We start from the raw sequence: 21,666 nt of genomic DNA, 5'->3' as shown, positions 1-21,666 counted from the left end.
TTTCATAATTATAATTTCATATTTCCTTTTGCAAGACTACTCTCTGCAAAGTCTTTTTTTGGAAGCTGTATGAGTTGACTAAATATAGGTCAATCAGCCTTCAGCTTATTTATCAACAGCCATTAGAATGCAGGTCTATACATGCTTTATGGATTTTTGGTCTTGAAAGACTTTGGTCTGATCATCAAATAATCACCATGCTTGTACTGTTTGTGCACCGAATCACTTGGGATCGAGTATCTGTAAATGTTTTCATCTTACAGAAAGTTGTTCTTTAAAATAAAGAACAAGTTGCTGGTGTTGCTGGGAGTGGAAAATAGCTTTTAAAAAAGTAGAGCTTAGTAAATTTAGGAAGACTGTCAGTACATTAAGGATTAGATCCACTCAACATATTGCATTCTGTATAGCTGCTTTGAGTTACATTTTGGAGAACTGGGATGTGTGATGCAAATGATTGCTGGGAATAGTGGCTTGTTTTGTTTGTTGGGAGACAACAGGGGAATGGGAGAACATAGGACTTGCTTCTCATATAGCTCCTGCCATACCAAGTTATTTGATTTTCTTGTTACTATCAGCAGAAACCTTCTGGGTTAGATGTGATGTAAATGAAGCATGGAACAAGTAACAAAAGCATAGCAGTCTTATCACTCTTAAGGAGTTAATGCCTGAAGTATCTTCTCCTTATATGTGTTCCTGAATGTAGATCTTTCATTGCTGAGATTCATCAGTGCTGAGCTAACAAGAGGTTACTTCCTTGAACACAATGAAGCAAAATACACAGAGCGGAGAGAGAGAGTGTACACGTGCATGCGGATACCAAAAGAACTGGAAAAGGTGAAGTATTCTTTAAGATTTGTTTTAATTTAGAGATTAAATCTATTGCATTAAGTTACTTAAATATCTATTTTCCAAACACTTCTGCTACTAAAAAAAGATTTAAACATTTATAATTATTAATTTTCACTGTCAGTTGTGGTTTCGGGATTTTTGCCTGTGTTTGCTTGTTGCTGGTGGCAACTCATGGCCACTTGTTTAGGTTACTTGCAGATAGCAGAGACAGACATGACTAATTTTCAAGTCTAGATGATGACAAATTAATTCAAATATAAAGATACTGCTGATCCTAAAATGAATAGTCAAGCAAAAGAAAACTGTTTACCCAAATATGTAATTTTACGCTTAAAAAAAAAAAGTGTTAAAGATTTTTCCAGTATAGAATGTTTTGAGGGTGGGAAGATTTTGGTCCTTTAAAAAGATGATGTTGGATGAGTTTCTGTCGAAGGTTTTTGACTTAATTTTCACAGCCTTCTTTTTTGCTTCCTGCCACTGTTTACCACATCTTCCTTCTCTGTCCCAGGACTATGGCCCTTTCTGAGGCATTCCTGCCACCTCCCTTATGTCAGATCAGATACAGCTGTGGCCCTGCAGTGAGCCAGTTCCAGTGCTGTGATACATTACAGAGAGTTCTATTCTGGCCTAACCATTTTGAAACCGTGTAGGAGAGGGTGTCAGTTTTGCAAGGCAGCAGGGATATGCTCAATGATGAGAAGGCAACCTTGGTAAGGTTTGGCTAGGTTGCAGGGTGACAACATTAAAAGTAGTATTGGTAAAATTCTCAAAACTTCTAGGGATGAAGTTACACAGTAGGGCTACACCAATTAAACTTCTGTTGAAGGAAGAGTCTTGTTTCACTGTTCCTCCCATTTCAGTTTCTTGCCTACGCTGCCTGTTGCATGAGCTGTGGTGCTTATTGGACCATCCTCAGTTAAATCAGCTCATAATTTGGCAGTGAATGCTTCACTTTTCTTAATCTATTTGTTCTTTGCTGGGATAGTGAGCCAAATTGCTCAGCCAATGTTCTTGAGAATCCAGAGCCAGCAGGAGGAGAGCTGGATACTTTGGAATAGGGCTGGAAAGATGAAAGAGCAGTAGAGGAGGGAGGAAGAGTAGGAGACCCTTTGTCAGCAGTCAGGTTCCCCCTTCAGTATCATTAAATTAATCCTTGGACCATGATGAGACCTGGTTTTACAAAATTAAATTCCCAGTTAGTTACTGCAGAAAATCACAGTATGGATGAGATTGTGGTGGACCTCTGGAAATGATGTAGTCCAAGTCCTTGCCTAAAGCTGCATCACAACAGGTTGCTCAGGATGAGATCCACCTGGGCTTTGAATATCTCCATGCGTGATGTCTTAGCATCCTCATTGTTCACCCATTCCAGCTTACGGCAGAATATTCCAGTTCTGGTAGAGTCTCAGTTGAACAATATAGCAATTCTCCATCATCTCCCTTGTAATTATGTAGACTAATAGGTGCCATCTCCAAGCCACAGAGTATTCTAAAAGATCATCACCACAGATTCCCAATCAAACTTTCAGTACTTAAGAATAAGCGAAGGCCAACAGTCTCTTATAAATGAGGTTGTTGCTGCAAGTGGTTAAAATTATGGGTTTTGCATAGTAAATCAAACTTGAGGCTGTACTTTGAATATGAGTGAATATGAAACTGAGTAATAAGCAGATAGATTTAAAAAGCGATAGTCATCATTTTACAGAGATATTAAATAAATTTGTTAATGCTTTGCATGGGCTTAGTCCAGGTTAGTATACATATTAGCTATATCAAATTGAATCATACTTGTTGAAAAAATGGAGAAAGTATGAAGATGAACACCTAGAAAACAAGCTAAATAGTATACAGATCATCACCTATTGCAGGAATCACTTTATTCTGTAATTCAAAAGTCTGCATAGTTGAAATAAAGCATGTAACACACAAGGAAAGGAAGAGAAGAATTTTCATAATGGCTTGTATTGTTTACTAGCTAGTAGTATAATTACAGACTAGGAATAAAAATCATAGTTGGGTACAGTGAGAATAAACTGGAATAAATTTATTAAAACCTAATATCAGGAGATATTCTTCAACATGCACTTATTACATGTGTATAATTTTAAACTGGGGTGTGATGCTAAAAGGGTAGTATTTTTTGTTGTTGTTATTCTGAATATTACTTTTTTATTTAGAGAAGCTAGATAATCTGTAATATAAGCACTACTTCCACTTGAGCTTTTTGTACCATTTCAGTGGAAGCTCTTAATTGTAATAGATTATTTATACTGCATGAAAAGGTAGTCTATATTCCTGCCATCTTAAGGGAACACTTGTCAATTGATCTCAAAATTAAACTTAGTGCTCCTTTGCTAAAATATGGTTATGATGATTGAAAAGCTGTCAGCTTCTCTGTTAGCTCCTCGGTATCTGAAATGTAGCAGGAAAATTAGGCTTTACAGAAATGGGTAGAAGGTTCAGTTCTGATTATATTTCAACAGGTGCACACAAGTGTGCAAGTGCAGTGTTGTAAAACATTAAGAAAATGAGGACATTAAACAATAGTTACAAGTATTAACACAAGCTTATGGAATGGGAAAAAACATGATAACACTTAGAGAAAAAGTCCGTCTGAATCAAAAAGAAAATGCAGAATTGTTTTCTAGATTTTAAATATGTCCTCAAAGAATTCAGAGGCAAGATGATAGGCTATCTTTTTTGTTTTGTTTTCTTGGGTTAAGGAGTTAAGAAGTCATCCTCAGTGTTTGGATATTCAGCATATGGTTTAAAAGTTATCAAAGAAATGGATAACTTGATGTCATATTAAAATGCAGTGCATAAGTTCATCCATTATTTATAACCACTGCTCCTGATAATTTTGAATAACTCTACTGAAACTTTAGAAAATGGTACTAGAGGTGAATGAGTGAATATCAGGAGGCAGACTGTGGTGTCATGATGGTATTGAAGTACAGACCGCAAAATTGATAGAAATAGTGTTATAAAGGAAAGCAACAGCTCAGAAATTATGACAGTGCTCTTGTGCCTGAGTCAGCCATCTCCTGTGGCTCATGGGTCCGTGTACCAGGGTGTACTCCCTGGGATTGCTTTCAGAGGTACAAGGACACATGAGGAGTAACAGTGAGAGAAAGGTACCTGTCAGTGATAGTATCTCGTTGGACATTGAACTGGCTGGTGCACAAGGTAACAGAGAAGGTGTTTTGAAAGGCAAAAGTATTGTGGGAAATAAAACTAAATTACTTGTTCTTTGGTTTACTTTTTTTTTTTTTTTCTTCCCAAACCAGTGTGTGTCTTTCCCATCAGCAATAGATGCAACTTTCACATGTCAGGGCTTATCTGTTATGGATATCTAGGCCTGCTTAGATTTTGCTGGTCTTAAATTATCTAGCCAGTTAAGCTTGCCTTTTTAGGTGATTTTCCTTGCAGCAAAAACACTGGCTTCTGGTCTGACAGGCATAAAAGCATATGCCTAGAGTCCCACTCAGGTAAATCTTAGATTCAAAGAGCAGATAAAGGCATGTAATGTGGGGGGAGTCTGGTACATAAGAGCTTTCTGGTTGCGGAGTTTAGGTCCAGTTTAATTACCATAGAGTTGCTTGGCTTGTGGCTATAATGAAATTGCTTTAACTGTTTCTGTAAATTAAGGATAAAGCATTTAAACTGAGGGCAACTGGAAGTTTACGTCTTTATATTGCGTTCTTTGTATGAACAAGGTGGATGTTATCTGAAGGAGAACTAACACAGCTACAATTAGCTGTGGAATAGAAAACTAACACAGTAAAAAAAAAAAATTTAGTAAGAAAAAAGCATATTAAAAAGGACTTAGGCAAAAAATGGCTGTGCACAGGTATACGCAGCTCTGCATTTTTTTCAAAGGTTAAAACCATTCACTTTTCTAACCTTAGAGGAGAGTCACCATTAGAAAATGAGCTGCAGTTATATCCAAGTGCAATTCATCCATCCAATAAAGACTGAGTTCAGTGAGCCATGGAGGTCTGCGAAGGCCTTGCTGCTTGGACCTTGTGGTGCAGAATTTTTGCTGAATAGTCTTCCAAGTGCATAGCATCTTATTTTTCTTGCAGTTCAGGTGATTGAACAAGTGAGAGCATTGTACTTATTTGGTTAATTAGTCTTATGTAAAAGTATTTTTCATATAATAATTCTTTATAATCTTTGTGTAGCTCTTTATAAACTACTAACATACTTCTGTTTTATTTTTGTAATTTAGTTGATGTTTTTTGGAATCTTTTTGTGCCTGGATGCTTTTCTGTATGTGTTCACCCTGCTTCCTTTGAGAGTTTTTCTGGCAATGTTCCGGTTCATCACTTTGCCTTGCTATGGCTTACGGTAAGTTGATTCAAGGGAAAGATGTTAATACCTTTAAATAACGGAATCATAGAATGTTTCTCTATTCACCTGTGTGCTTGATTTTATAGCCTTTCAGTGCCATTTGAACTAATGACTTCTTCCACTGTAAGATAAAAGTTTTGGCCTAAACTAGCCAAAGCAAAGGTGTGTGGGACACCTTTAAGTTTTGCCTACAGTCACTAACTGTCATCGTTGTTTCCTTCAGACACAACAGTTTGATAACAGCACCAATTAGGCATATTCAGGTTAGTAAAGGACAGGGAAGTAACTTCACCCTGTAGTTTTGTTCTTCTAACTACCATCTGTTTGAATAGTGTGGTAAGATTTCTTAGACTTGAGTTAGTGACTTGGCTCATGTCTTTTGATACACTCTGTGATACTGAAACAAAATTTTTATTACAGCAAAAGTTTTGCTTGTTTCCACAGTGAACTGCCCAAAGGATAACTGTATAAAACATGTTCTTTCTTTCAAAGAATCTAAGAGAGTAGTTGGATGGAACTAACTAATCAGAATACTGTTTAAGAAATTTTAGATCTTAACCCCTTGCCTTTTTGTTTAGATCAATACTAAGAGGAATTTGCTAATACATAGGATATTTTTGTTTGCCTTTGTGACATAGACATCAAAAATTGGATAAAATTTATTTCCTTGCGAAAAGTTGCTACTTCATGGTAAAGCTGATTATGTGAGCCTGAAGGGTAGCCTAAAAGAAATGGAGTATTTGTATTGATGTTGTAATTTTTCCTTGAATAAATTAAGGTTTCAGGGGTTTCATTCTGAATTTCCCCAACATTTACATTAACTTATAGTAGCTGATTTATTTATTTAATTTTAAGATTTTGTTGCTTGCATTGCATTATTGATGGTTTTATATGTGAAGTGCATTTAGATACGTAGTTTAGAATGCATGTTCTGATTAGAGCAAACGCTAGTCTAGTTATATAAGAAATAATATTTTAGAGTATAGTCTGAAGCTGAAATGTTGCTTGGGTGTTGCTTAACATAGGCACCAGGTGGCAGTCTCCAGTGTTTTAGTGTGCTGTTCATTTTGTGCTGAATCTTAAAGTTTCATTATGTTAAAAGGGTTTTCCTAGCTGTGTAAAAGATATGACAGCTATTTAGTTTTAACCTGATGGCAAGTAAAACTCTGTGCCTATTTGTAAATATCTGTATGGGTGCTACTGCTAAAATACTAAAATTCAGGTAGATGTAAAAGATTTCAGTCTGTCATTTGGATTCCACTACATTTTCTGTTTAAAAAATGTTCTTCCTTGTTTGTAAACATTTTGCTTTTAACAAACAAGTTTTCTGCTCTTCTGAAGTTACAGTTAAAAATTTGAAAGACCAGTTGCTGGTTTGGGGTATTCAATGTGCTCAAGAAAGCAACATTGGATATACCATACACACTCACACATGTGCCTATATGTATATATATATATGTACACACACCTGCAATGTCAAAACTTAGTCTGCTTGCTTGATAGTATTTTTAGTATGTAAGGCAGGATAGAATCCATTTTAATGTATTCTGTGCTAACTTTATAGTGTTATCAGGTGAGATTCAGTGAAACTAAAGTCCTCTTGAGTGAAGATGGCTTTGTTTTTCTAACAACTTCTGAAGCAATTTATTTTGCCACAGTTTCGTCAAATGTTTATGGAATTCACTTCCCTAGAACAGGTGTGCAAAACTCATTTTCATAGGGGGCCACATCAACTTCGCAGTTGCCTTCAAAGAGACGAATGTAATTTTAGGACTGTACAAATGTAGGAGTAGTAAAATGAGTTTGACACCTCTGCTCTAGAATCTCTTTATTTGTTCACTACTTGAGGCTTTGTCTAATTCATTAATGTTTTAATGTTGGTGGCTTTTTATTGAATGGTTCACAATTCATGTTTATGTAATGGAACGTTTTCCAGATGTAATGATTCTTATTTCCAAATGTTCAGAGCTTATGCTTTGCTGGGGGGGTGGGGCGAGAGGTGTTTTTCTAGTTATAATGATTTGATTTTTTTATGGCAAAAAAGATTTGAAATTTTGTTCTAGCTCAGGAAATATCTTTTTATGTGTTTGTAACAAAATAGAGTTCAATAGGTAAGACATCTGTAATTACAAAAAGTACTTGCAAAGCAGGTGGCTCTTTATCTTTTAGGTCGCTCTTCCTCATAAATGTAAGTGTTGAGAAACATGACCAGTTGTTATTTGAACCTGCCACATCATATTCCATTCTGTGCAGTAAATAAAAGTGCTCCTCCCTTCATCTTGACTCTTTTTCTCAACATCTCAGTGAAATGATTGAGCAATGACTGTTTTATCTCCCTTCTGGTTTACTCATCAGCTCATTTAGTTCCTCATAAATCTTTCTGCTCTTTTCAGCGTAGAAAAGATTGTATTACCCATTATTTCTTTAAAACAGTAAAACTACATCCTATGTGAGGTGGGCTAATTCCTGTCTATGGTATTGTGTGCAGTGCTTAAATGTAGGGGGAGCGCTTTATAGCTTCTTCTACATGGTTTAATATTTGTTTTACAGAGCTCTGAAAGGGAACAAAGAGTAATGTATCTTTAAAAAAATTGTTTCCTTTTTCTGCTTAGACAGTGTAAGTCCTTCAGTTTGCTAAATTGTCATTCCTCGTCACTTGATCTTTCATTTTGAGTACATTTGGTTCTCTGTGTCTGTCAGATCTGTAGTGGTGTTAACACAGCTGTTTTAGAGAGACACTAGAACTTTGAAAACTTCAGCCGTAAGAATCTAAGATTCTGTCATTAAGTAAACTAAGCTGCTGGTTAAATTACTGTGGTCAAACCGGCAGAGGCTACATCATCAGATTGTGGTGGTTTTGGCAGGTGCAACTTCATTACTGCTATGCTCGGCAAATAGTAGGGTGCTCTTAAAAAAATAACTTCACAAAATTAAATTGCATCTTCTGAAATTACAAAAAAAAAAAAATCCGCTCTGCTGTAATTTCTTCCAAGTTAAGGAAGTTTCCTCAATTATTCTCATATAAACTACTCTCATTTTATTAAAATATTTGTTGACAACATAAAAGCGCCTACTTTGCTGGAACACCAAATCTAAGGCAAAGAGGGAAGTGGACCTGGTGGAGTTCTCTTCAGAATTACAGTCTTTGATGATGGGTTCCTGAAACTATCTGTGCTTGAAAGGTACTGTTTTCTTTAACAATTAAGACATATTTTTTTAATTAATACCTCAGACCTGGAGACTCTGGGCAGGTTAGTATCTCTGCTTGTTTTGAAACCTTTTATAGAGCTCAATTTTTGTTTTCCTTGAAAATATTTTTGCACACTGATAGAAACTCTCATGGGAATGTGGAAAAGCTTTTCTGTGTTATTTGAAAAACACCAAAAGCTAAAATTGCATGTTAGTGAAACTCTGATGGGACTCCCAATTAAATGACATTTAAAGGCATTTTACATCATGTCCACGAAGCAAGTAAGGACTTACTGCGGAAAGTGAGATACTTTTTTTTCCTATGAATGCTAGCTTTCTTGAGAAAATACAGAAGTCTATTAAGAATTTTCTTATATGTGAAGATTGATGGACAAGATCTTTACATTTTTTCCATATAGAAATATCTACAGATTATAAATGTGTTCTGTGTTGGGTTTTTTTGTTTGTTTTATTATCTTCTCCCTGATATAAGTGTATTTAAGTCCTGTCAGGAATAACATCATAAACTTCAGTTATATTATATCTACCTCTTAAAATTCCCATTGTCCTCCTGTGAAATCATCGACTTACGCTTTTCAGTAGGAAATAAATAGAGCAGCATTACTTCAAGACAGAAAGCCGATAAAGGAAGAATACCAAGGGGAAAAAAAAGGCAAACCAAAGCAAATATACTAGCATTCTAATGATGGACATTATTTCTTCATATTATCAGGTTATTAAATAAATTTGAACCTATGTTGCACACTTATTCCCAAGCCTATTTTTTTTCTAAGGGCTATAGCTGTTAAATATATAAACTTCCAATTGTCTGGTTAATTTAATTGAGAAAGTAGTGCACCTGTCCACCGAAATGTGTAGCTTTCTGCCAGCCAAAACAAAGGCAGGTACATTCAGTATTTTCTGTCAAGTAGTCCTTTCTCCTTTCCATAACAGCGCGTAGCGTAGCGACATTACAACCTTCTCTTTCTTTCTTTCTTGTAAATCAGACCGAAGGGAAGAGCACTTTCACTTCCTTTATAGGATGGAATGTGGTGTCACAGGGATTCCTCCTTGGTGAGTAAATCCTGGTTTTCTTTTTCCTTTTATGCTGTCAGCCAAATTCACCCATTTACATGTAATCAGTAAAAAAACTGATTACAAATGGATAGTATAGCTAAATTAACCCGCATACTTCAAAGGAGAGACCAACACTTAGTTTTGATAACCAACACATGAAATTGATTTGGTGCTGTTTACGGTAGGTTTATTTTCATATGTGACTTCACATCATTGTGGAAACCGTTTGTGATCTTAACAGATTTAAAACATTTTTTACGTAGAATGCCTGTGGGCCAGTTTGGCCCAATTTAAATTAGGATATCTTGGAAGAACTATAGCCCCTGCTGTACTTACAGTGCCTTAAGCTTTTTTGCATTTATTCCAAGTAGTGCTTCAGTGAGGTTCATAGCTGTATTTTTGTGTTTACTTCAAGCAGTTTTTTGTAATGTTTAATGTGAATTATGGGGAGTTCTGAAAGTTCATTGACAGGTATCTTAGACTTAAAGTTGATTCTCTGCATAATGAAATACAGGACTTCAGCCTATGTTCATTTACTGACTTCAGTTATAGTTGATTCTGTTATTAAAAAAGTAAAGTCTTAATGAAAGCAAATGCTAGTTGTCACTTATTTGAAACCTCATTTTTTTTTATTTATTTTGAGACAGCTCTCATCGGGGCCTAACAGCAAGGTTGGTTTTGTTTCATTCTTAGCATGGTCTCGTGCTGTGTTGTGTGCATGTAGAGGCTTTTTATTGTTTGAGAAATGAAATGCCATCTAATCTTGGCAAACTCAGCTCTCTGTATCTTAGAATTCTTTGTTTGGGACATATTTTTATCAGCACTTGGTCTATCTATCTCACAGTTTTTGCAACAGTGAAGTCCTGCATACTGTAAGCTGGATCTCTTTTTAAAGTCTCAAACTGGTTATTAGATTTGATCAAAATAACTTTTCTTCCTGAAGCCAAACTTAATTCCAAACTTGAACATAATTGTAGGAAAATATTTCCAAGAGATCATTTTGCACATTTTGAGAGTTCTTAATGTGTGACTTTATGGTCAAGTATGCCATTCACACAAACTCACTTGGCTTTTGTTTTCCATGGCATTTTTGCTTAGTATGTTAACAGGAAAATATCCCTTTGTGTTAATTGAATAGTTCTTCTTAATGCTTCATATAAGATTAGAAACCTATGATGCTGTAGTTCATTAATGAAGGACACTTTGAAGAATTAAGACTTTGATCAAGACTAAATATCTACATGTAAAACAGCATTCCACGGTTCAGTTTTCATACAAGTATTTATGATGTAAAAATGGAGAAAGAAAAGGTATCTTAAACAAAATTTTAACTAGGCCACCATTTCACTAACTGAAAGATATTAATATAAACCCCAGTGGTTTTCTAACATTTTCAGTGTTAATGTTGAATAAATAGTACAGTTACAAAAGGTTTGCTGTAAAATTCTCACTTGAACTTGTAACCTCAGTGCTAAAAAGATGAATTGCATTACTAGACAAACAATAAACCTTTATAAATGAAAAGGTTTTTTTAATAGTGTGAAGTACAATATCATTTGTAGAAATAATACTGTTATCTTAAGAGTTTATAAATATATATGTATACAGGTGGTGAAGTTCATTATTTTATTACAGTTAAAATATCCATCTAAGGCATTATTGCAGTGATAGTGTATTCATATCTTTAAATTACCACATATGTGAATCAGCATTGGAAACATTTTCTGTTCTAGCTGTGAAGAAGTAATTGTTTAGAGTAATCTGAATTGTTTGGATGAGACTACAGTAAAGGAACCAATTAAAAATGCAGTCATCCTGTTGGACATCTTTAAACTGTAAAATTAAACAAGAAAAATGTCTTGAATTCCTGTTGGTTTAAAAGACAAACAAATAACAACAAACACCAAATAAAACCAATAACTAAAAACCAGACAACTCTACAAGGTGACTAGAAGAACATATCTAATCAGACTTGTGAAGATTTGAGGGACACCAGAAAGCCTGAAAGACAGAAGTAAAGAAGTCATATGGTGGCATATGATGGTCTGTGCAGAGTTAAGTTTAAAATAGTTTATACAGAGTGCTTATGCATCAGAAGCTAAAGTAATGAAGTATTGAGACAAGTATACTTGTTTACAGGTTAGTTTGTATACAATATAGTGAAAATATTCATTTTGCAATGATAGTTGCTGAAAAGCACAACACAGACTACTCTAGTGAGCTTTTTGCACTTCTTTCTACATTAAGAACAAATTCCTCTTTGTCCTGGGGCATATTCTGTGTCCCAAATTCAATAAGTAAGGCTTATTGAAACACTTAACACTCAATCTTTGGTTTTTTGGAAGTCAGTCACTTAAAGTTCTGCAGTAGCTACTTGTGATTTTTAACATATTAAAGCCAAATATCAGTAAACTGTCATTTATTTTTAATAATGCTCTGCTTAATGTTAAGTAATTTTAATTGTACATCTGTTGGAGCAGAAAAGGAATTGGTGGGGTAGATGCCAATATACTGAAAATCTTGAGCTGTTTTTCTTCTGAAAGGAAAGATACTGTGAAATCCAGATGCTCTTCAGTTGGAATAGTCGCAGATACTGCTTATCAGTAGTACGACTGTTTGTATGGCCATAGCTGTTATACGTGATTGAACCTCATGTTTTTTTAACCAGTAGATGGAGACAGAACTCTTATTGCTAGTAATATGAAATGTGGATCATGGCCTTTTGAGTATGATATCAAATAGACATACCTTGAAAATTAGTCAGGTAACTAGTTCCTTAACTTTCACTTGTCTAAGGACATTGCTTATGGCAATCACTTTTTCATACCAGATTTCTCATTACTGGGTAGCTGGTTTATGTATATCTTGAAATAAGTTTGGCTCTTAATTTTGTAACACTTAGAGTGCGTTTTCTTACATGTTACAAGTAATCATAAAAAAATTAGATTTTGTTGTTGTTCTTAAAATTTACAGAACAAATTAATGAGTAGCCAAAATATTTGGTAGTATACTAATTTAACAGTATTTTAGTTTTATAGAATAGCAAAGTGATTCTTCCTAACTGTTTATAAGGGAAGACGCTTGCTTTTAGCTAAAGGGAGAGGAGTTACACAGACCCAGTTGTTTTCTAAACCTAGGAAAGACTTGGATTCACACTTTCTAGGTGTCTTGAGGTGGACAAACCATGAACTGGAAAGTTTGAAGCATGAATATTAAACCTTGAGCTTATGAATTCTGTTGTAAAAGGAAATCTTTTCCTGTAACAGACCAGTTTTCTGAATTCTTGGTTGATGTCGGTGCACTGTATAAATTTTGCCGTAGCTTCACTTCTAACTGCCTTGAACACTGTGTGATTAGCATTGAGCTCAGCATGCTTCTCCTTTTGTTAATTGACTGGAGTGAAAGAGAAGCATGCTGTGCTGGAATAAGGAGGTATAGTAGTAAGGCTTGCACATCACTTGCTTATATTAAAATTAATAATAAGCTGGTATATTCCCTTCGGCATGCATTTATATACTTACATTATTTGGAGACAGAAGGGTTTGTTTCAGTGGAGGTTTTCTGTCAATTAGTAGACTTAATGGTAAATGTACCCAAAGGCTGAGGAGTTTGAACATCTTGGTAAGTACATGCTGTGGAATGCTGAAGTCCCTGCATGTTTTTTTTACGTCGCCTTAATTTGCTAGTTAGTGTTACAGTGTGAGAGAGTTTACCTTTAGAGTAATGCTTGGATTTTCACCCTGAATTCATGCAGATTGAAGGATCATCTCGTGTTTAAACAGCTCGGTGTATTCAGCACTAGTGATAGAAAAGCAATAGAAGATTTTATGTAGTGGATAATAGTAAGAATGGATAAGCCTTACTCTCTACTATTAAGGTACTTTGATGTTTGAAGAAGTTTAATTTAAAAATTCCTTGGTAGTCTGGTCTGTGCAGCTAAACGTGGGAACTCAAGGTTTAGCATAATGAAACCACTTACAAAATTCTCTAAGGAGCATCTTGGAGAGCACGACTTACAGTAAAAATGTTAGAAGTAATAAATAATGGTAGAAAGTAATTAGGTAAAAGAAAGAAAACCTGCCACCACAAATCATGTATCTTAAAGCACATTTGAAAGACAGTCCAAATGAATCCATGTATTTACTGGTTTATGAGATGTGAGAGTTGAAATTTAAATTATATTCAGCTGTGTAATCAGCTAAATTGTGAAACAATTCACATAATATTATTTGTGGAGTCCAGTAGGATGTAACTGCATCTTGTGGCCAAACGCTCTCGGTTCACTAAAGCCAGGAAAGTGTTAATATTTACTTCACTTCTGCGGTGTTACTGTGTGTCTGGGATAGCTTTGAAGAAAAAGACCGACCAATTTCTATAGAAAGATTCTGCTGCTTGCTGTTTTGTAACTGAAGTGTTTAAATATAAAATAAGGTAGTTCTTAGTGTTTAAATATAAAATAAGGTAGTTCTTATGTTCTTTATCTATTGTTTTTAATTTTTCACTTGTGAGAAAAGAGACCCATAGCTAACTTCTTTGCTCCCTACTTGCAGATGAGATGTTGAAAATATCAGCACAACACCATGTGTTGTTTTTTTTTTTTTTTAGAGAATCTGTAGTACTCATGGTGCAGATGAGTACAGCATTATGAATTTGTGTGTGATATTAATCATGAGGTCTGATTACTTAGTGCTCAAGATTGTTCTGAAAGAACTTTCCAGTGTTGGCACTGAGTAGTTACTGGAGACAATAAGTAGAAACATATCTTGAGAAAAATGAATGCAGAAAGTGTAATGGGTAGGCTAGGACTTTTTATAACAGGCATAAAATCACATCAGCCTGTGTGTGTTTATATGTATTAAACAGTTTAAATCAAGGGATAGGAATGATTTGTGACAAATACAGCTTGAACCAATGTGAGCCTGGTCATGTGCTAAAACTGCAATATTCAGTTCTCCCTGAACGCTGACTGCATCATTTCATAACTGCGGGCTTTGCAGTTACTTCTGTGTAGTTGCCAAAAGGTGACAAATCATTAGACTTTAATCCATTTACTTGATTTCCTTGTCTTTGTATGAAATAATTATCCCTATCCCATATTATATTCAGAGCCACACCTCAAAATCCTTTTGTAAATATGATTAGCCAGAGCAGAAATGGATTCTGCTGCAGTAAAAGTGCTTCTGTGGGTTTGTGCAGTAGTCATTTTATTTGTAGACCATAGATTACTTGCGTAGTCAGTATGAAGGGGTCTTTCTTAGTGTGCAATGAACACTGGAATATATTTTAAATGCCAGGTTCTTAGTCTTTTCTCTTTCTATAAAGCAGTTCTCTGTACTCAGCCTTTGCGGTAATCCCTTGTACTGACTGGGGGTTAGAGATGCTGACAGCCCTTCTGTCATCAAGCCGAGTAAGGCGGAACTGATGATATTTTTGCAATTTCTTTTAGACGTGTGTCTTGAAGTTGTCACAGCATTACTATTGGTTCTGCCTCTCGTGGATGAGAAGCACAAGAAGTTCTTGCATAACTTTGAATAGAACGCTAATAAACTGTGTTTTTAGTTAGAACATCAGAAAAAAAAGGAAGTGTTTATTGCAGTTTTTTCCTAGATATACAGCCTACTGAGAAATAAAATCCAAGTCACTTTGAGAGGTAAGGTTCTCTAAAAATGTTATTTGGATGTACTTTATTCCACAAAAGCTTGATTCCTGTAAGGCACAGCAATGAAGTGCAGTTGATCTAACCCTTTGGGCAGCCTTAGAATTGGATCATAGTGATATTCATTTTGTTCTGTACACAGCACATTCTCAAAATCCCTTTGTCTTTCCAGCATATAGCATGCCATGTGTGAGTTTGGATGCATCTTCATATGGCATTTTTCTCCAGAGTTAGTTTTCAGAGTTAAGACCACCTTCAGAAGAGCAGTGGTGCTCTTGGGTGTGTGTTGTCTGTTCTTAGAGTTTGTGTTCCCGTGTGATGGTTGCTGTCTGGTTTTACATCAGCTTCTCCTGAGTTGGTTTCGCTCAAGTGGTTGTAATCAGACTGCTGAAAATCAATGCAAGCAGAAAACTGATGGGGTTAACAGTACAGAATAACTGCCATTTGTGACTGTACTGGTGGTTGGGCATCTTTGATGTTATTTATAAGCCAGAAAACCTTTAACATAGTAACTCTCAGTCTGTATTGATTTGTGGTGTGGACATCAAAGCATTTGCCTGTGAGAATCTTTCTGGGCTGCTTCAGAAACTTCATGAACAGGTTCTGCTTACTAGCGCATTTCAACAAGAGGCCATTCCGTCATAAAAATTGGTACCTTGCCAGACTTCTGCAGTGGGTGTCTCCTCTGCTATTCAGGTTTTCTCTACCAGTTACTCACTCCTTCTCTAATGCTAAGGTAGATGTTGACTGGAAGAATGAAGATGCTAATTTTCTGAGTAACAAATTCTGATTCTCTTTTTCAAATGCTAAGGCCTGACATTACTGTGTGTAGCATGATAATGCCTTTACTACTTTATCCCCATGTGTTGCGGACTGTGAGTGTCAGCTGGGGGACTCATACTGAAATGACTCTAATTACACTTCCAAAATTGAAGTAGGATGGAGAAGAAGGAACATGCTGTGTTATTCAGCATATGAGTGGTAATCATAATCATGTGCTGGCTTAAATCCAATAAACTTTTCAATATATGCTAACATATTTAAATAAGTATAATCATTTAAGTCAGATGTAGTTAAATAGGTCAATAAATTTTCAAAACATAATATTGTCACTTGGAGAGGGTGAATTTTTTGGTGTGTGTCATGCAAGGGCGTAGTCATAGGTTCTTTAAGCAGCAAATACTGGATGTGTTGTCAAATGGACACTTTCACTTCTCTTTATGTTTTTAAATTGATGTTTTCAGTTAAAACTCTGTTGTGGTGGGGGAAAGGAAGAAAATTCATTGAGGCTTTTTGTCAAGGACTTAGTCTGAAATAAAATGTGATGTGGTTACTGTTACTGGATGAATTCTGAGAGCAAGAAAATGTCTCTTAGGTTAAGAACTTGCTGGACCAGGTTAAATTCTATTATTGATAATAGAATTAATCCTCATACAGATGATGCAGTAAAAAGTGTATAATAAAAGGAGCAGTTACTCTCTGTTCAAAGTGTACTATAAATCTGAAAGTTCTGGAAACTTTCTCATATACTCCTAGAATGAGAATTATCTGTTTCCCATTGTAGCGTGACACTGTGTGGTTCCATGAGTGTTATGATGCATAAATGCTGTCTTCAGGGCTTTTTTCTTTTGAATGGAAGACAACAAAGAAACCCGAAGTATAACATTCTAGCTCTGATGTTGTACTTAAATAGAATGAGTCAGGTAGCTGGGATTTTTAACTTTCTGCAGGGTCTGTAGAATGTCTTGACTCCCAGAAGTCATAAGTAACCGTTTGGATGTTTTTTAATAACAGCATGAATTTTTATCAGCTTACTCTATTTTTTTTCCTAAATGTGTATCACTTTATAGGAGCATTGTATAATCTTTGGATAACCTAGTCATTTTAGAAAACATAAAATGAAAATTCATGACTTGCGTTCTGCTAACTGCTTCTGACTTTTTTGAAACATTAACTTCTGCAAAAACCTTTCAGTGTATATTAAAAATAAATACATGTAATAGAAATTATTTCTCTGGTTTTTGATATTTAATTCTTAAATAATGTTTTGATTTAATCTCAAGGCTCTTTAAATGCTTTGCATCCTGTTATTTCTAAACTAAGTAAATAGGCAAGTAAATACTGCCTTGCAATTTCGTTATGCTTGTGGCTGCTATTGTGGCAATTGAGGTAAAGCTGTTTTTTTCCTGTAGCTTTAGTTTATAGGTTGAAATTGGATAATGATTCATTTAGTCTTCTGGGTAGCTTGTGGGACTATAGATAGAAAACTTCTGCATTGGTCCAAGATCAGCCTCAAGCTCTGATGTCAGTTTGTATGCATTTACTGCTGCAGAGCTTAGAGCTAAAAGAAGAGATGGAATTGCATTTAGAACCTGTTCCTCAGCATCTAGTTCATTATGCTGAAATTAAAGATGACTGCTTCATTTCTTTTGGTTGTAGCAAATACAATTTCTGTAACTGAGGAAGTCGAAATGATGAGTAGGGCTGGCTGGAATAGGGAAGATAAATTTAAAAATCAGAGGGCATGCATGCAGAAGGCTCTTAGCAAGTGGTAGCTCTCACCAGAGAAATACTCTATTTTAAGTAAAGGCATGTGGCAGATAAGAGAATGTGATCCTGCTCAGGAGTATGATCTGTAGCTGTGCATCACTGTTATGGTGTTCCTTTTGTGTTGGAGTGAGAGGCAGGGAAAGAGACAGTGATATAGTCCATGAAAATAATGTCCTTCATTAACAGCTTCTCTAAATTCCTATTGACTTGATAACTTCGGTATTTTGTGAGTACATGTCTTTTAATGAAACTTTTTGCCCTTTTTATTTCAGTGATAGACGTTTGCTACAACCTGCTCAGGTATGTGACATTCTCAAAGGAGTTATATTGGTCATCTGCTACTTCATGATGCACTATGTTGACTACTCTATGATGTATCATCTTATAAGGGGACAGTCTGTCATAAAGCTCTACATCATCTATAACATGCTTGAGGTAAGAATGTTGGCATCAGAATATCAAGCATGCTTTTTTTGAACTAATATTTTGTCGTATTACAGTATTTGTACTTAGAACATGGCACATCTCATATTCCCACGAATGTGCACATACCCTTGATAATAAATCTGCAGTGGAACAGACAAATTTGTGAAAAGTAAGTTTTGTAGCTACTGTTTCATATTGCCTAAGTCCTGGAGCTCATTAATCAATTTAGTTGAATGAAAATTGAGAACTGGAAATGGAAGAAGAAATGTCTTAAACTGAAATGCAAGGAGTGGAATGAATGAGGTTTTGAACTCATTGAGGAAAGTAGAAACTATTGATTTGAAATACTGATAAGATCCTGCGAGAGGGCGGAGAAGGAAGGTGGCAGAAGACATGGAGTTTGGTTTTTAATTCTTCATTATGGAAGTATAGCTTTCAGTGTATGCAAGGACACATATTACAGCTTAACCTGTCTCAGTCCTGACTAGCAGGCAAAAGCCTGAGGACGTAAACAATAAATTGAATGAATGTAGTGAAAAAGAAAAGGAAATTCTGATTTGGGAGGTAAGATAGAAATTCTAGGGGAAGAAAAAAAAAAGTTGTTCCTGTTTTGTAAAGCATGAGTGAGATTTTAATTGCACTTCTGTCATTAGTGATTCACAAAGTAAATAATGTTTTCATAGCTGCAATCTTATCTCCATCTTGCAAATATAGAACATGTTAGGAATACAACCTGTTAAAAGGACTCAATCAGAGCTTTGTACACAAGAGTTACTTTACTAGGGTTCTGGGCCTCTGAATAACATATTAATCCTTGTTTGAACATCTGTTGTACCTTTGTTTGAAGACTAGTAAAAAGGAGCTACACTTTAGACAAAATAGTCACATTTTGCACAGACATTTGTTCTTTCCTCATAAAATCTTAAAATATTGCTTAAGGAACACACTTTATCCTAAGTGATATAAATATAATAGAAATCACCTCAGTTGTTTATTCATAGGATTTTGTTTCCTTTCATTCTAGATTTGCTGAAAAACATGTACAAATATTGAATTGTCACTGAGTTACTCCAAGGATTTTAGTTGTGTTGAGAAGTACTCATCCATATATAGTTCCATAATCTGTGAGAGATTATCACTTACTAAGTAAGCCATGTGCTCAAAATAGTAATTTCTCCTTATTTCACAACTGCTTTGAGTCCATTCTCTTACAGCTGAGCTAGTACAGCACTATGTGCTTACGATGTAATTTGAAGAGAAACAGCAGTGTTTGCTGTGAATTGGAAACCGTGTGCCGTTCCATTTTGAATGAAGAGTTAAGTTTCTTTGCTATGTTTGGCAGAACCAAAAGTGTGTATCTCTCAACTAAGAAGTGCTGCCTGAGTTTGTGGGGGTTTTTAGGAAAGGGGGAATCCTGTTACCGCTCATAGTTATTAGAAAAATTACATTAGACTTTGAAGTTGGAAACAGTATTTTGTTTCCATGGTGCCTCACGAAACCAAAGATACCAAGCACAGGACACGTTTTTTGACTTTTTTACCATTATATAATAGGTTTCAGCCACAGTATTGATGAAAAATATCATGAGATCCCACTGAAAGACTTGGTTGATAGTCAGCTTTCATCAGTTTGAATATTGGCTTGCTTAGACTACTGTGGTGAATTTTATTTTAAGTCTTTGCTACTAATGCAAGCAATGGTTTTTAAGGAACTGTTAAATACGCTTTTCTTTAAGTAATAAAATTACATTTTTCACAAGCTTTCAAAGTAGGAAAATCTTCTTAATTTAGTTAATCACAGAGCAACAGAGATGTTTACAATGTCCTAATGTTTTCGGCTGTTGACAAGTCCAGGGAATATTGTCCTGGACAGATGTGAGAAATGCAAAATCTTCAAATTATGTGCTGAATGCTCCAGATAGCCTAGGGGAGCATTCAGCACATTTAGCTTAAATGACACTTTTCTTTTTTAGATTCAGACCCACCGGCTCCTGCTCCTTGTGAAGCCCCAGTGTGCGTTACGCTGGTGACAGCACTCACCATGGAATTCTGCTGGAGCCTGGAGCCGGCATGTAGGGTTTAGGTAAGTCATATTTGGAAAAGCAAACAACAATATTGTGTGGTGGGTTTTAATATTTTTCTATCCTGTCAGCTAAGATACAAGGGCTGCTTAAATAAAAAGGAAAGCAAAGCCACCATTTAACTATTAAAACCCTCACAATATTGTGAACAAAAACCTACCAAACTCTAAGCATTCTGTAGTTGGTGTTACCACACCAGGTGTAATTACTCAATGGGTCGTCACAATGAGCAGGAACCGAATAATGCAGGCCAGCTTAATTTATAAAATTTAAAAGCCGAAAACAATACCACTGTAAATATCTCTCAAACTGAGGAGCTTATGAACTTCAGATTTATGGTAATTCATCAGATCACTGTTTTTTTTTTTCATTTTATTTCATAGGTGATGCTTAAAGTGTAGCATATAGTATAGTTTACTTGAGACATCCGGTAAAAATTTATTTTAATTCATCCTTCATGTTTTAGGAATTTTCAATAAATGTTGACTTGAATAAGTTAAAGTATGTGATTTCTCTCCCTTTGGTATCTTTACCTTTAGCACTCTTAATTAACAAAGTCAGGAAATGATCCCAAGTCTAGGATTGCTTATGTTGTACCAAGAATTTATTTTGTAGTTAATAGGTATGGTTCAGTATTTGCAGCTATGTTGTGCACCTAGTGTATTGCTACATGTTGTTTTAACATGTCCAAAATTGTTGTCTTACAGAAAGTAAGAGGAAATATCAGTTGTTTTTATTAAGCAGAGATAAGTGCTTTTTCATATGTAACTACTTCTGTTTGATTGAGTTAGTAAGCAATGAAAGCTGTCTCTTATTTTTTTTCAGCCAGACATATGCCTCATGATACCGAATTTAATTTTTGAAGTGCTATTTTTGTTGTTCTGTACAGCTTAGTTTTGATATTACTGAACTGTAGTGTATAGGCAGAAGAAAAAGTCTTTCCTTGTAGTTATCTTCAGTTTTACGTGCTTGTTGGAAGTGATGAAGTGTTGAGAACTTGTGGAACTCCGTGTGACCTTTATTGCCGTAGTATTAAATTACGAGCTCAGATTGCTGTCTGTGGTTTCCCTGTCTTTAGAAATACTGCTATTTTTTTTCCTACTTGTGCGTATGTTCTTTGGGTTACACTTTAGATATTTGTATTTTTTTCAAACTAGTTATCCCTTTTTGGCAGAATTTCTAGTCCCCCTTGATCACTTGCTGTTATATTGCTTTTCATTTTGAATTCTGCTTTATGTGGAGATTTGTATTGAATATACACTTTATTCCAATATGTAAAGCAACAGTATAGGCAAATCTAAGTTCAGTCCTTTTTGTACCTGTAAGCTGATACTCTCTCCTATCACACATTAGAAATTCACTTTTCATTATTTTTTCCACAAATATTAAACACAGAGGGTTGGGGAAAAAATAGGATAGTTCAATGCAACATACACATTGCTTTGTCAAAGGCTGAAGTTTGAACTGTAGCTGGATGTCTTCTAAG

General features: G+C 35.4%; 1 protein-coding gene across 9 annotated transcripts in view; it reads left to right on the top strand.

Moving 5' to 3' along the window:
- Positions 1 to 21,666, top strand: part of TAPT1 (transmembrane anterior posterior transformation 1) — a 47,776-nt gene that overhangs the window by 4,423 nt on the left and 21,687 nt on the right. For 2 of the 9 annotated variants that reach the window (XM_065060598.1, XM_065060602.1), the window contains exons 2-5: positions 704 to 834; positions 5,081 to 5,199; positions 10,116 to 10,139; positions 17,947 to 18,109. In XM_065060598.1, coding sequence (XP_064916670.1) covers positions 704 to 834; positions 5,081 to 5,199; positions 10,116 to 10,139; positions 17,947 to 18,109 — 437 coding nt within the window. Of the gene's footprint in view, positions 1 to 703; positions 835 to 5,078; positions 5,200 to 9,398; positions 9,466 to 10,115; positions 10,140 to 17,946; positions 18,110 to 21,666 lie in introns of those variants that run through there. The other 7 variants (XM_065060600.1, XM_065060603.1, XM_021286132.2 and 4 more) reach the window with 7 other exon arrangements.

Source organism: Columba livia, chromosome 4 (assembly GCF_036013475.1).
Source record: "Columba livia isolate bColLiv1 breed racing homer chromosome 4, bColLiv1.pat.W.v2, whole genome shotgun sequence".
Taxonomy (NCBI): domain Eukaryota; kingdom Metazoa; phylum Chordata; class Aves; order Columbiformes; family Columbidae; genus Columba; species Columba livia.
This window is presented reverse-complemented; position numbering and strand designations above follow the sequence as displayed.